The 16,249-nt window shown below is 38.0% G+C and overlaps 1 protein-coding gene across 1 annotated transcript; it reads right to left on the reverse strand.

The window, feature by feature from the left end:
• Positions 1-5,000: 5,000 nt before the first annotated feature.
• On the reverse strand, positions 5,001-14,983 carry LOC107564565 (UPF0472 protein C16orf72 homolog). Its single transcript, XM_016249673.1, has 4 exons — positions 14,602-14,983; positions 13,341-13,421; positions 6,833-7,108; positions 5,001-6,149 (listed from the first exon to the last, which is right to left on the reverse strand). The coding sequence occupies exons 1-4, from the start codon at positions 14,798-14,800 to the stop codon at positions 5,908-5,910; spliced, it is 798 nt and encodes a 265-aa protein (XP_016105159.1). The 5' UTR covers positions 14,801-14,983; the 3' UTR covers positions 5,001-5,907.
• Between the last annotated feature and the right edge of the window lie 1,266 nt (positions 14,984-16,249).

Genomic DNA, 16,249 nt, shown 5'->3' on the forward strand with positions numbered 1-16,249 from the left:
TCCTCATCTTTCAAAGTACTCTCTAATTATTGCAGAATCTGAATGCCTAATTCCAGCCATTTGGATTTGAATTTGATTAAAACAGATCAAACATCATGAGGGTTGGCACAGCCTTATATGTGCGCCTTTGGTGATTACTTCTAATCTGGCAATTTCTGCTCTAATAAGGACACCTGAATTTGCACAAGAGCCTTTGTTTGATAATATATCACATAGGCAATTAAAGAGCCTATTTAGGGGGGCTTCAGCCCTCTTGTCTTTCATCTAATCAGCATTGAATTTAGCTGTCAGCACCCTAAAAGTCAGTGATTACATGATAGTTTGTGTTTACTGAAAACAGCGACATGTTATCTCACAGGTCATTTCACACTGAATCTTCCCCTTACTAGTCGTTAAACTTAAAAACATCAAACCTCATTAGACTGAAGAGAAAGGTCGCTCAAAAATTTAAATGGTGTCATTGTTTACTCACCCTCATGTCATTCCAAACCTGTATGGGGTTTTTTTCCCCTCAAAAAAGGCACAGACAGAATCTTCATGTCACTCTCTTAGTAGAACCATTTAAATTCCCCAGAGAACCTTTCACTGAGCAGTTCTTAAGAACCATTTTTTTCTTAAAGGAATAGTTCACCCAAAAGTAAAAATTTGCTGAAAGTGTACTCCCCCTCAGGCCATCTAAGATGTAAATGAGTTTGTTTAATCATCAAAACAGATTTGCAGAAATTTAGCATTACATAATTTTCTCAGTGAATCCTCTGCAGTGAATGGGTGCCGTCAGAATGAGAGTCCAAGCTGCTGATAAAAACATCACAATAATCCACAAGTAATTCACACCACTCCAGTCCATCAATTAATGTCTTGTGAAGTGAAAAACTGCATGTTTGTAAGAAACAAATCCATTAAAATATTTTTAACTTCAAACAAGTCTATAATCTATTATATTGCTTTTTCCAGTGAAATGTCATCCCATCTGAATCAAAAGAGAAATATACACAGATCAAGCACTATATACAATTTTTAAAAAAAGTCCTAACATTTCTAAACAAATATGTCTGTACATTTTAATGTGCGATGACTACGAGGGATGGACTTTTTCACTGGCGGAAGCATTATTATGGATTATAGACTCAAATTTTGGCAGAAGCAAGTTTAAAGTTAAAACACCTTAATGATGGATTTGTTTCTTACAATCATGCAGCTTTTCACTTCACAAGATATTAACTGAAGGGCTGGAGTCATGTGGATTACTTATGTGTTTATCAGTTGTTTAGACTCTCATTCCGATGGCACCCATTTACTGCAGAGGATCCATTGGTGATGCAATGGTAAATTTCTCCAAATGTGTTGCGATGAATTAACAAAATCGCCTACATCTTGGATGGCCTGAGGGTGAGGGTGAGTAAATTCTGAGTAAATCTTCATTTTTCTGTGAACTATTCCTTTAAGGCAGGAATATACTTCACAACCTTTAAAATTGGAACTGATTTTATGTCAATCATATACTGCATGATTTTCTGCAAAATGTGTCACCTCTGACAGCCCCATCCTTATTTGCAGGCTGGCTCTTACTTTCGGGAACAAGCGTTGACTCATCCAGACCGCAAATCATGGCAAAAATCTGTGCATGTTTATTCAAGACTTTAGCATGTAGAGCATTTTAAAAATCTAAAGACACTTTTTCACTTGTGCAATGGACGTTTCCATGGAAGTTAGGTTCTTTGTAGAATCATAGATGCTAATAAAGATTAAAAGAAAAGAAAAGTTACCCTGTTAAAACAACCAGCATATATATGCTGGTTAGGTATGCTTTGAAGCATGGAAACTGGTTTTATAAGCTGGTCCTTAGTTGGTCATGAACTGGTTTAAGCTGGTTAGAAGCTAGTCCTGAGCAGAAGCTGTTCAGGGCCAGGATAAACCAGCTTCCATGCTTCAAAACATACCTAACCAGCCTATGCTGTTTTTTTTCAACAGGGTAATATAGTGACTATCAAGCACCACAAATGTAGTTTACATGACCATATCATCTTTTTATGCTGTTTTTTGGCATCATTAGGTGCTGAACAGATGTGGTCGCAACAAATTGTTGTTTTATGGAAAATATCTGCATGAATATTCTAATTAACATCAACAACATAAGGGAGAGTAAATTAATATGGCAGATTTTTACATTTTTGTGAGAACTGTTACTGTAAAGTAATATAATTCTGAGTCACAAAATCTTAGAATCATCCCTTATAAATCACCAGCAGCCTTCAGCCTGTGCCATATATACACAGTTTTTATGACTCAAACATAACTTTTTCCTTGAGATATTATGCTATTCCACTCCACATACAGTTCTCAACGTATTTGACTACCAGCCCCCAGTTGTTCACAACATTTGACAGCCTCATGACCTTTTCTTTTTTTCTTTTTTTTCTTCTACTGGATAAGGATAAGGGTTAAAAATATTTTTACTCATAATCTCTACCCAATTTAAAAACAGAAATGTCCCCCTCCCTCTCTTATTTCTAATCAGAGAGACAGAAAACCACCTTGTATTGACCTTTTTACGACAAAACTACTTTCAAAAGATGCTCTTATCTCATTTACACACAATCTGTCGACAAGACGCGATCAGCAAGAGCAATTTGGTGGTTTTGACGGATTTGATTTCCCATGCTCTCGTCGTCACGCTTCTTTGTGTTGTTAACGGCTGCCCCCTAGCGGTGACTGCTCGGCATTACGCCACAGAAGATATCAAAACTAAGGTGTGTTTTAGTTACCAGTGATTTTGTTTATTTAACAAAAAAATTAGCCATTTAATTGGACGAATAACCTATGTTAGTAAATGATTGTGTAGGATAGAACTATTTTCCTGCTCATCTGAACACACGCAAATGTTGCAAGACAGAACCAATCCATCACAGAGAGCGTTCACTCACTTCTACATGTGAAGTGTGTGCATTCAAACAAATGCAAACAGATACTTTCCCCAAAAGTATCATAAGAAAGCATTAAAGCTTTTGGGAACGGCAGCCCTGAACAATGCTTATCAGAGGACAGAAGGACAGAGTTATTTCACAATAAACAAACTGAAATAGTAGCCTACATAGTTTGTGCAATTACAGTTATTATTTAAATCGAACGTTGAAAGATAATATAGATCATGTTCTATTCTGTAATGTTAATAGCAATGCATGCAACAGCCGGTCACTGGCAGTCTCTTATGAAAATTAACCATGGTTTTACTAAAGTGACCATAGTTCAACTCTAGTATTTGTAGATTCGAATCATGTGTAAACAAAAAACATATTTGAACCATGTGTAAACCAAAAAATAAACTAATAAGTTACAATTAAGGCGTATTGAATGTTAAAAATGCGTTTAAACAAAGTTAAGTGCTTATCATTACCCATTTTACTCTTAATAATTTAATAAATGTCATAATTTCAAAGTTTAGTTCAGAAGTATCAAATCGGTATCGATATCGACGATACTGCCTTGAAAAATATCGGTATTGTATCGAAAACAAAATAAGTGGTATCGCCCATCCCGTTTTGTGAACCGATTCACTGGAATGTTCCGGACTGGATATCATGATTTTCAGTCAGCAGCATTTTGACTGTCTAGCCAATCTTATGACTCCAGAAAACATAGAAAATATCATTTTTATACAGAATTAAAAAAAAAAAAAGTAAATTCTAATTAATGTATTAAGTAACGAATATAGTGCACAAGTATGCTTAATAGTTTAGAATAATTTTGAAATCTTTAGTCATTGCCACTGCATGGATAGGAAATCTAGTAGATTTCAAAATCTTTGTCATTTTAATTAGCCTACTTTTTATGGCACTGGTGGCAAAAATTATATGGTAAACAAATAATACCATAGTTTAATTTTTGTGACTACTGTATATTTATATTACATTAATATGGGATCTTTTTCTGTTAAGTTCATGAAGCAGCTTTTTGAAACTCATTCTGTGAAATAATTGTCATTGTAGACATATTATAGCATTTATTAAACAATAAATTTAGAAGATGAGTATAAAATCTAAAAGTTACAAAACTTAAAGCGACAGTTTACCCTGAAATAAATTTTTACGCACTAAAATGTTTTTCCAAAACTAAATGATTTTCTTGTGTGAAACATAAAATGAGAGAAATATCCTTTTCCCACCCATTTTTCACAAAAAAAAAGTTCATTTGGCAATGAACATACTTAAAAAAATTATTTTGTGTGTGTGCTGTAAGAGAAGAAATGCAGAGTTTCTAAAAGCTGTAAATGATGACTATTGTCATTTTTGGGTGAACTATCCCTTTAAGCCTATATAAATTAATTGTATAAGGGAGTGTTTTTCTTAGGTGACTTGTCACCATTTTAAGTTATTACTATTTTAATGGTACTGTGGTTCTGTATGTCACAATTATTAAAAGTATTCTTCTAAAAAAAAAAAAAAAAGCAATTTAAAATGGTTTAGGATGGAGTATAGCACGTCACACGGTTGACACAGCTTGACATGACACCTGCCAAACACATTTCAACAGCTCTTTAAAAAAAAAAAAAAAAAAAAAAAAAAAAAAACATTTGAGAATTGTCACCGATTTGACATTCGATTCTTCCAGTTCTGTCCACACAACTTATTTCTTTGCACTTTCAAGTTCTATGAAACCCCATTAACTGCCCTTTATATTTCCAGGATGTTGGGACACGAAATGTAACAAAAAAAATTGTTGGATTGTAGCTAGTATTGTGAGGCCATATAGCATCTCCAGCCTATGGAGGCACATTCACGGAGTGTTCAAACACAGCTGAACACATGGGCACAAGCAATCATTTTGAAAGCGTTGCTGTTGGCAGCTGTTCTTCACAGATTGTCAAAGGAACAGTAACAGATTGTACTTTTGATTCAACAGAATGTGCATTCAATATATTATCATTTTAATCTAGTTTAAGGATAAAATCCTATTTGGTCACAAATGTGACTCAGATGACAAAGGTAGCAGAAAGAGAGGAAGTTAAAAGCTTGATTTCTTTAATGCAAGAATCATTATTGTACATTAACAATTCAATGGTCTCTGCACAGCTTTTTTTACAATATGTACCACAAGTCTATGTCAGCACCTACATGTATTTACATTACATAATGTTACACTGGAGACAAAGGTGCTGGGGAAAAGAGTGACGAAAGAGGACGAGTGAAAAAAGATGGATGCTCAGGAAGAATGAAGGGAAATTATTGAAGAAAAACAAGAGTGATTGAGAGATGTGCATGACAGCGGACGTATGGCTATCACAGCACTTGTGCCTGCTGCTAGAGCAGAATTAAGAGAAGGCAAACAAAGAAAAAAATCATGAATAACATTGTCAATAATATTAAAATAAAACTTTTGTTGCTTTTCAAAGCCGCAGCGTGGTAATTGAGAGCTGGGGCAGTGACAGGTGCTGGAGGAAGGGGCAGGTACCACACAAACAAAACTCATCAGCCGTTCACTCACACGCATCAAGTACTTGTACACACACGCAATCACACAGACACTGCTCATTATGTTGCGAACATGCACACAAAAATGTTTTCTCGTTTCCTGTTTCGATCGCATCTCAGTTCAGCCATAACACAACCTTACACACACACACACACACACACAATCAACTCACGCAGCAATATAGTGAATGACGGTTGTGTGTTTGTCGACAGGATCCTATGGAAGGGCACTTAGGCCTCTGCACTGAACACTGTCTCCCTCCGATCACCTCAACTGGGCTCTGTAGACCAATCAGAGAATGTGCTGGGCTGTGGTGAGCACTGTTATTGGCTGCTTTTATTTCCTGGTCTGAATAAAGATGGGAGGATGACTGAGGAGTGGCATTTTATTCACGTATTTCGCAGTTGTTGTTGTTGTCATTTTCTTTTTCTTAAGAGCTCAGATCATCCTATTGCGTTTGTGAGTGGGCGAGTCTGTTATGACATCATTGCACTGGGCGGAGCTTCGTTTCCGAGTTCCATTGTCGAGGTGGAGCGCCATCTCCTCGGCAATGAAAGTGTTGAGGTCCACATCGTGGAGACCGTTTCGGCGGCGACTGGGGGCGGAGCTGGCACTCAGGTGTGTAGGTGAACCTGGGGCTCCGGAGCGCATACTGATACTCGCCATGGCTCCGCTTAGACCTTCAACACACACAGGTAGGAAAACAAATATGAAATACAGATGACTTAACATACATTTCACAACCCCTAATCAAGACAACAAAAGGCAAGATGCTACCACTATATATTCAAATTTGCAACATCTAATCAAAAATTGTTGTTGAAAATAGTCAGAAACTACAGAACCCTGCACATCACATACATATAAATTAATTCCCAGCAATTTGAATTAAGTCGTGGGAACAAATTCTTCATTTGTGGCCCCGACTAAATCAAAACCAGGGAGTAAATTAATAAAATGAAGGAACAAATTAGTAATTTGTGGCCTCAATACATATATATTTGCCTGAATGTCATGTGCAGGGCTAGCGAGTCTAGTTTGTGTGCTCGGAAAACCTTTGTCAGTGACATTTTGCTGTGATGTTCCGTACTATTTCTATGAAAAAAAAATATTTGAACAATACTAGAGGCTACAGAGTGAGATGCAGTGAAAAAGTGTACATCGCACATTGTCCAAAGGAAGCACTTTATATTACTATATTATACGCTTCAAAGAATGACTTGAGACATGTTTCTTTTCTGTTCAATACAAATGAGGGGTTTGAGATCTATACATACATACATACATATATTCATATCTATATCTATCGATCAATCGATCTATCTATCATATATAGCAATTCTATCATATATAGCACACTCACCATGCAGAGCAATGGCCTCCCTGAAAGGCTGCAGGTCTGTTTCTACAGATGAACTTGTCTCCGAGGACGTGGGTCGGCTTGGCGACACCATTGCAAGTCTTGGCGGAGCCCTGGAGCTACGTGGCGGTGGGGCTTTACCACAGAGGAAGCTGATAAGATCCTCACGCCGAATAGTCCGCCTCCTTTTCTTCACCCATGCCAGGACATCTTTGTTTCGTCTCTGATGACCGATCTGAATACCCAGCTCATAACTCCGCTGATGGGCATCAACACTCTCTGGAAGAAAAAAAAATTGGCATGAGTATTTCTGTATGTATGGAATCAGCCCAGCTGCATCAATGTCTCCTAGTGTTTTATTCCCAACAATTCAATCTCATTTAAAAATTCTAATAAGGCTTTTCATTTCAGAAATTGTTATACGGCATTAAGCAGAGAGCAACGATTTTGTGAAGAAACAGAACAGCAGGTAAATTATTGCTGATAATTAAAATAGGAAGCTTTTAATAACAATAATTACGTAAATGTTACATCAACTTCCAAAGCAATTGCGCAACACCATTCATTTTCATTCTGCCAGAAACAGCAGCATCATCTCCTCAGAAACAGCAGCCACATTTCTTCAATATATTATTTTCAATCCATAATAGGCAACAAATAATTCGGCTCAACCATAACTGGCAGGCATGAAGATGAGTTTCAATTGACAGGGTTTCCATTGCCAGGCTGGAACCAGGTTGAAATGAATTATATGCTTACAATCTTGAGATAGGGTGCATGAAATGATTCAAGACTAGAGGAGATAAAATCTCACCACGGTGTTTATAAGAAAAATGAGGGGGGTTTAGAAAATACAGACTTGAACCGAACAATTTCTGGTTCAGTCAAAGTTCAAACTGTGAACTTCCACACTAAACTTTTGATTGATAAATACTAGTGCTGTGTTCGATACATCGATTTGACGATGTATCGTCACAGAGATTTGATGATACGAGTATCGATACAGCTGTCTCAGTATCGATAACGCTATTTGAATACAAGAACACCATTTTAAAAATTTAAATTTGAATTGATCAAATCGCGGGGCAGCGCTAAAAAGTTTGTCTGAGCACACGCAGTGTGATCTAGTGACTAAATGTGTATTTTTTTTAAACGTAGAGGGTGTGTTGATTTGTGCAATGACAACCTACCAGCAATGTTAAGATGATTTTAATATATTAGAATAAGTACATTACAATATAAATTTATTAGAACGAGTACATTATTTATGGGCTTAAAAAACAAGATGCAAACAATCAGAATATTGTACCTGGAGGGTAGTGCACAATGTAAACATGAAACTTATGCCACTACCTATATTGTACTGTGGTACAGTTATGGAGGCCCTTCATAACGCAGAGGTCAACTGCCTGCTCTGCCAATAGTTAGAAATGGCACTATAGTATAGGGTGGTGCGATTAATCGAAATCGCGATTTGAGACGTTGCGATTTCCTAATCGCAAAGCCCACGATGTGGACGCGATATTACTCTGTTCCAGAGCATATGCATGACTGCCAGCCTTGAGTTGCAATCTTACTTGCCCTGGGCAAGAGTGAGCGCACCTCCGTTCTCCCCAATCAGCACTGCTCTAGCCATCTGCGTAAACACCCACCATTAAAAAAAAGGGAAAAAAACCTGGAACGCGGGACGGGAAAGAGACAGAGTGGGATTATGGCGTCTACTGAGTCAGATCGATGGTTAGGCAAATTAAAACTAAAGAAAACCGTATGCAACTTAAGCTTCGAAATGACAGACAACGAACAAAAAAAGGTAATTTGCAAGAGCTGAGTCACAGATGGATGAGGCTTGACGCACGCGCGCAACCTGTGTCGACTCGCGCCTGGCTCCGCTTTTAAAACGAATGTAAATTCAGTCTAACTGCTTGCTAATTTCACTTGGATGAAATGAAACATTCAGCACATTTTCCACTTGCTCTTAAAATGAATAAATCAATGTAACACTTTAATAATTGACTTAAGAAATACGGTTCTTTATTTAGAAAAAATAAACAAATATTTTCTGTGAAATTAAGTTAATTCTGTAAAAGTAGTTATACCATTATAATCTTGCCTGCTGAAGAAAAACAAACAAACAATAGAACCCCTCCCAAAACACAATAACAAATTTAATGGATTTCAGGGTAATAATGGTAATTTGTTTGGTTTTAATGTAAACTACAATGGTGTCTATTTGATGGATTCTATTGGTGGGATGTAATCTGGCAGATGGCAACCGATAGAACAACAGTAATTCCTATTGGAATAATGCCCAAAACAAAAAGGAATTTTGTAATGGTTTAATGGAGACTATAAGAATTTCTGTAATGGTTTCTATTGTTTTTTTTCAGCAGGGTAATGATACCCATACGGTGCTGCACATTATTGACAATATTGAGCTGAAGCTTGACTTTGCAAATTTAAAACAGCAAATCAAATTGCAATACCCGTCAAAAAAAAAATCCCAATTTGATATTTTCCCCCAAATCGCACAGCCCTACTATAGTATGCAGAGTTTAATAAACAGCTGTTTTACTAAATTCTTCTGAGGTAAAATTCAGTGCAGTCCTGTATCGTGACTTTGCTGGTGATACACAGCCCTAATAAATACAGAACATAGTGAGCAGGCAGTCAAAACTTGAACTGATCACGTCCTATATGCTTCGAAAACTTCTCACAATGGATAACTTGCTAAATCAGTCATATGTAGGCAGTGATCTCCAGTAAACTGAATAAACAAACACTCCCTGTTCCTCACAGGTCCTAGAGTCAAATCATCCACATGACACATCTGACAACCTCCCCACAACATCAGCTCTCATTACCCCAACCAAACAGACAAACGTCTGAATGATGACTTAAGTTTTGCTAACAGACAATACCGTACACATGTCGGTGATGAGTTTAAGGTCTCGTAACTGCAATCTAATACAACACCACTACTCTAGGCTGTGAATAAGACTGTCTCTATAACAATCAGAAAGATTCTGTCTGAAAAGAGAATTCAGATTCTGTCTGAATTGCTCACTTAACTGATTTATTAGAAAACACTGTTTCTGTTTTAGAAAACAACCCTTTCACACTTATTCTATTTTGTTGTAACCGAGATTGATTCACATGACGGACAAACAAACTGAACAAACAGCACATCGTTCGCTAGCTACTTATTCACGAATAAGCTGCCTTGCCAAAGCTATTGGTTTGTGCTACAGTTAAAGGTGCTGCATGTAGGATTGACACCGAGTGGTTGAACTAGATATTGCAGTCCAATATAGGAGGGTATTTTTCACCCAGCCCCTCCTCCTCAGACTTGAAGCACACGCAGGTTGCCAGATTGACGACACTAACAGGAACGAGTGCACTTGACGATGAATGAAATGCACTGTGTTTTCCAACAACTGGCAACCCGGGGTGCCAAAATACAATTGGGTAAACTGGCAGTAGGGCCTTTCACACCGCAGGAACCTTTTCATAGTACCAGAACCAATTGTGGAACTGCCCACTTTTTGACGTGTTCACACCGCTGGAACTGGGAGCGATTTTAGTACCGGACTGCCTTTTTTGAGAACTAAATTAGCTCCTACTCCGGAGCAGGGTCTAACCAGCACAACTGGTACTAATCGTGACGTAAGTAGACATTGACTGGCCAAACGCGTATGAAAACGCCCTCACCCGCCATGATTTAAAACTCCGTGTAAACATACTGTAAGCATGTCAACTTATTTCACGAGTATGGAGAACAGCGATAGATGGACGGACGCTGAAGTGCAGGCACTTGTAGCAAATGTAGCACTGCCAGTTGTCGTTGGAGATTCTTAGTCCTCCTTTCCGTTCTTTCAATCGCTTTACGTATATGTCGACTTTCCATGTCCATTATTGTGAAACCCACGAGACACAACAAAAACACCGCTCCGATCACAGCATCCTCCATCCTCCTGTTGTTAATGTTGTTGTTCTTTTGTTTCTGTTGTTGAACGCTGTGCACAAATGACGTCGCTGTCGACCGGCTTACGTCACTTCCCAGTACACACTGTCTGTGCGAATGCAACCCTTAAAATGGTACTGGGAAATAGTTCGTTCAAAATCGTCCCAGTACTTTAGTACCGTACATTTAGTTCTGGAATTAAAGTGGTGCGAAAGGGCCTAGTTTCACAAGCCAAAACAGAAACCGACATTCCGGCTCGGAACGCACATTTTCAAAGGAGAATAACTGACTGTAGCATTGTTTTTCAGATAAACAAGCATGTTAACTTAGCATGTTTCTTAAATATCTGCAAACATTTTTATGCTTTAGTAGAGTCAAAAACTTACATATAGCACCTTTAAGGCTAATTCACACCAATGATGACAGCTGTAACAACTACGAAGTTATAATTTTAAGTTCTAAAATAATCATTCTAATTTTATGAGAACACAGAAGACCACAAATAGAACAATAAAATGTTGAGGAACGATACCACTGAAATCACTTTCAGAACTATTTTTTTATCTCCAGATGATGAATGAAAAACATTTGCCCATTTAGGATCTACCTGACTTTAAAAAGCTCAAGCAGTTAAAGCGACAGGCGACAACTGAAAAGTGTGCTTATAATAAACAGAATGTTACCGCTGGTCCTGACACTGGTATGGTATGTATTGGTGTGGACACTAATAGTTATTTTTCTTAGGCTACGTCCACATGAAGCCAGAGCTTTCCCTATCTGATCTTTTCTTTCCCCCTCGTCTCAAGAAATATCTGCGTCCACACGAAACCACAAAACCAACATAAAACGATGTAGTATACATGCCAGATCCGTATGTGGCGCTGTAAAGGGGCGGTCACACTAGACTTTGAACGTGCAAAATGTTTTCAGACGCAGTTGCGAATATGGGCAGGAGCAGGATATGACATCACGCGCCAAGGTTTCCCCTCAGTTATCACAACATGGATTCCGATGTGCTAGTACTGTGTCTTTTGTGATGGCGTAGAAAGCGTCTGGAAAGGAGAAGGCTGTGGGTTCACTCTATTCTACAGACTCGGAATGAGCGGGGAGAGTTCCATTCTTTAATTCAGGAGCTTCGGCTGGATGAGAATCGCCACAAGGAGTACTTTCGGCTCTGTCATTTTATTACCATTATTTAAACTATAGTGAATAAACTGTATTAATGAATGAAATGTTCAAGGTGTCTGAACAAATTTGGTTTGACTGTACATATATATTACATTTTTAAGTGATGTGCTTTAAGTTTTATAAGTTCTTGAGGTGTGCAAAATTAATTTAAAAATGATTCTGAAAATATAAATATAAAATAACGAACAACATTAAGTAATTTAATAATAATACACTTATGTATAGTAATTATATTGTACTCTCTCTCTCTATATATATATATATATACACACACACACAGTGGGTACGGAAAGTATTCAGACCCCCTTAAATTTTTCACTCTGTTATATTGCAAACATTTGCTAAAATCATTTAAGTTTAAAATCATTTGTTTTCCTCAATGTACACACAGCACCCCATATTGACAGAAAAACACAGAATTGTTGACATTGTTCCTGTTCCTGAACCATGCAGCTTCTTTTTTTAATTAGATTTTTATAATCGTTTAAAGATGTATTATATAAAATAGGATGCTGCACTACGGCTAAAATTAGCGCTTCCTCCATTTTTGAATTTCTGCACAGAGAGGTCACGCAGTGACGTATCGATCTTCTACTGATCGCACGTCTTCACGTGATGCGAATTCGCAGGTCAGAGTTCACCAGACTTGAACTTTGGAACGCAGCAACACTTTTCACATGAGCTTGCGTTTCCGGTCTTACACATTCGCATGCGTATGAATGGAAGTCAATGGAACGAAAAGTGCAGTGTGACCGCCCCTTAATTCTGCCACAGATACACTAAAAACAGAGAAGACGACTTGGACTATGCACATAAACCTTGCACGCGGTATACAAACGAACATGGAACAATACATTTATTAATCTGTGTTATGTTAGTTAATAAAAAGTCAACCATTCAGTGTTTGTTTTTGTTGCTGTTACGTAGCGGTGTCTGACTAGGGGCGAGACGTGGGCTGATGACGTCATCGTTTCAGAAAATATACGGATTGGCTGTCCACACAAAAACGCTGCAGCGTTATCAGATTTATCCACTCTGGGACCCAGTTTCAAAAAAATATCGGTTTCACTCACCCAAAACGCCGGATCCGTGTGGACGAAACGCCTACACGATACAAAATGTATGTGTATACAGCTAAACACGTCTCCGTGTGGACAGGGCCTTAATGTGAATAGGCTTGTTGTGTTTAAAAGCAGGAATGACTTTAAGTGAACGAAAGATGAGTGTGATAAAAAGACTCATTTGAAAACAGCAATATGTTCACAAACAAAACAAAATGATTACAGTAAACTACAGTCCAATTAACAACGAACCACAAACTGTCACCTAAAATGCAACAGTGTTAAAAAATTCTCAGCTTACCTTTGTATAGGTTAGTGACAGCAGTTGCAGCATTTTGAAAGGGAACCCATAAGGAAAGCCCCTGTTGTTGACATACTCTATCTGAGGGAGTGAACAGACAGGAAATGTTTACATTGCAAGTGTAGATACATAATTTGTCGTCTTAATGAGACATATACGTTTAGCCACTGTGTTTAAAGTCGGTCAAGAAAACACCCAAGACAACTAAACCAACATCAGCTTTATATTTAGTACCTTAACAGCCTCTCACACCGGCTGTGTGTCATGAGATAGTGAGCTACCTACTTTAAACAGCACTTTTGGGCAGCATAAGCGCGCTTGGAATGTTCTAAAAGCGTCTATGATGACCATAAGTGTGGTCTACATAAGCAGCTCTCTATGTTTTGAGACACAGCCATTAATTACACGACGTCTAAATTTGATATGTAGCAAGATGACTCTACGCCATTTTGTTGAGTAGCTTTAGTGTATCTTTAGTGTATCTGATTGTACCGGGTCGTCCAAACCACAACTTTGTGTATGAATACGTGTACTCGCAAATTAAACCGGTTGTATAGTGTTTTATCTATTTAATAACAAATATGAACAAAACAAACTCTAGCACAACAACTCACAATCTTTAAACTTAGCCTGCTAATCCTGCCTTCGCCATTTTGTTTCGCATAGTATTATTATTGTTAAAGAATAATCACACGTTTTCATCAGTTCATATAGTTTGTATTCCTAGATCTTTTTCTCAACATACACGACGTCGGAGTTCATAACAGAGGAGTTTTCGATCACAAATCGAGTTATTTTCATCAGATGAACTCCTCCCTGCACTTCGCCATTTTGTTTTGCTGGTAGACAACCAGCTGGGTGACGCTTTATACACCCTTAAAATATCGTGAAAAACGTTTAAATGTACTGTAACTAGTTTTATCAATAAATAAAGACGGGTAACCGGTGACATTTCTGGATAGTGTCCTCACAGAAACTGATCTGTGTCTCAGTTTACGCTGCTCGTCTGCCACTTAGCAATCAATGCTAATCTGTAAACGCCACCGACCTTCAAAACAGTCAAATAAGGGGCCGAAATAATCTTAATTGAGCCCTAAATATGTACTTTATTGTAAAACAGCTCCTCGGCATCTTAATTAGGTCGCATTAGATTTAGTTTGGTGGCTATCCGTTGAGCTTATGCGTTAGTGTCCTTTGTTTGGCAGTGTCAGCTAGCCAGCTAAGGCTAGCTCTCAGTGACTTTTTATTACATATTTCGCACCTTTATACAGTTGTGCGACGGCGGTGGCGGAGTTCTGGAAGAGATGCCAGAGTTTTTGTTGGCTCTGCTCGGTCTCCTCCTCGCTCGGTTCCTCTTGCTCGGCCTCGGCTAGGCACTGCCGCTCCCATTTGGAGAACCAGTGCTCGGGTCCGTGTTCCTGAATCTCCGCTTCCCCCTCCTCCTTTTTCTTCTCCTCCATGGCTACAAAAACACTTAAACCGTTGCTGTAATGTTCTAACGTTAGCTTAAAAAGTTATCCGTGGTGATTAAACCCGGCCGTGGTCGATTGTCGGCGGCGGCCTCATCGACAGCTGTTAGTTTACGTCTGCATCGCGAACGGTGCTTGCACTTCTCCGCCACACAGTCGAAGAAAACAACTTAACGTTGCCGAGACTCAAACCCCGCCCTCTTGAATTATGCACGACGCCGATTGGCTACAGAAACGCAGGGGGCGTGGTTGGTTGTCAACGGCTCAACTGTTCATTAGATGCGTCAACTGTCTGTCATCCGTCACGGAGCGACAATGAATGAAGACACCGCCCCTGTTTATGTGAACTGCCGCTCCAGTAGCCACACCAAATACTTGAGCCTCAAGTAGCCTGAATGGGAACGCAAGATTGCGCAAGTCCATAATGAGTCCCTATTCATGCAGCGAGTATCCTTTACAAAATATTTTCCTGTTGCTCTACTGTTCATTACAGTAGGCGTCTGTTAAACAAAGAAGGGATTTTGATTATAATTTATACAGCCTGTTGCAATGACCTTCTTTGGCCTACAGAGGGCGTCATTACACAAGTACACCAATGCATCTTTCAGCACTAAAGCCATTTAAAGTCACAGACGTCTTGACAGGTAGCAAACGAATTCAGAGAAAATACAATTTCACGGTGGCATATTTTAAAACACCTCTCTTTTTATGTATAAACACAAGACTAGATCATTCCCTCTAAAAAAACATGATAGGGTCACTCTACGCTTTTATTTAATCCTGTAAAAACTGACGTATGAAATAATAGTCACACATTTTTAAATTAAACTTAAATGTTTGATACATCACACTTTTATGGATAGTATTGTATGATGGAGAATATGAGGTTCACACTTGATTTTATTCAGAGGCCCAAACTGAGCAAACATATGCAACTTGATGTAGTTGCAGATAAAAATAAAAGTAAGATGAAATTCTGATGAGATCTGTATAACATAATCTCTGTCGATGTTATTGTTGGGGGCAAAACATAGGCCTAATGCGATGCAATACAATGATGATTAAAGATATAAACAGATCTGGACAGAAGTGAAGTATTTTTACTTTACTCAAGTAAATTAAAAAGTATCTGTACTTTATCAGTGTTTTTCTTTGGAAAACTTTTACTTCACTTCATTCCAAAGCATAATGTCATACTTTTTACTGCACTACATTTCATAAATAAAAGTTGTTGTTGTTGTTGTTTTTTTACCTTTAATAGGCTACTTAACATTACAAATGTAGTACTTTCTTGTACTCAAGTAAAACTTACTTGAGTAAAAGTAAGAAAGTACTAGATTTCTAATGTAATTAAGTATTAAATTAAAAAGTACAATATTATGCTTTGGAATGTTGTGAAGTAAAAGTTTTCTAAAGATAAACACTCTGATAAAGTAAAAA

This window comes from Sinocyclocheilus grahami, unplaced genomic scaffold, assembly GCF_001515645.1.
Source record: "Sinocyclocheilus grahami isolate Dianchi unplaced genomic scaffold, SAMN03320097.WGS_v1.1 scaffold25.1, whole genome shotgun sequence".
NCBI classification, from domain to species: Eukaryota; Metazoa; Chordata; class Actinopteri; order Cypriniformes; family Cyprinidae; genus Sinocyclocheilus; species Sinocyclocheilus grahami.

Bases quoted from the DNA above. Each gene is read 5' to 3' on its own strand.
- LOC107564565 (XM_016249673.1), bottom strand. From the start codon at position 14,800: ATGGAGGAGAAGAAAAAGGAGGAGGGGGAAGCGGAGATTCAGGAACAC. The intron at 13,422-14,601 runs GTGCGAAATATG...TCACTCCCTCAG, and splicing joins CGTCGCACAACTGTATAAAG to ATAGAGTATGTCAACAACAG. The intron at 7,109-13,340 runs GTAAGCTGAGAA...TTTTTCTTCCAG, and splicing joins TGTCACTAACCTATACAAAG to AGAGTGTTGATGCCCATCAG.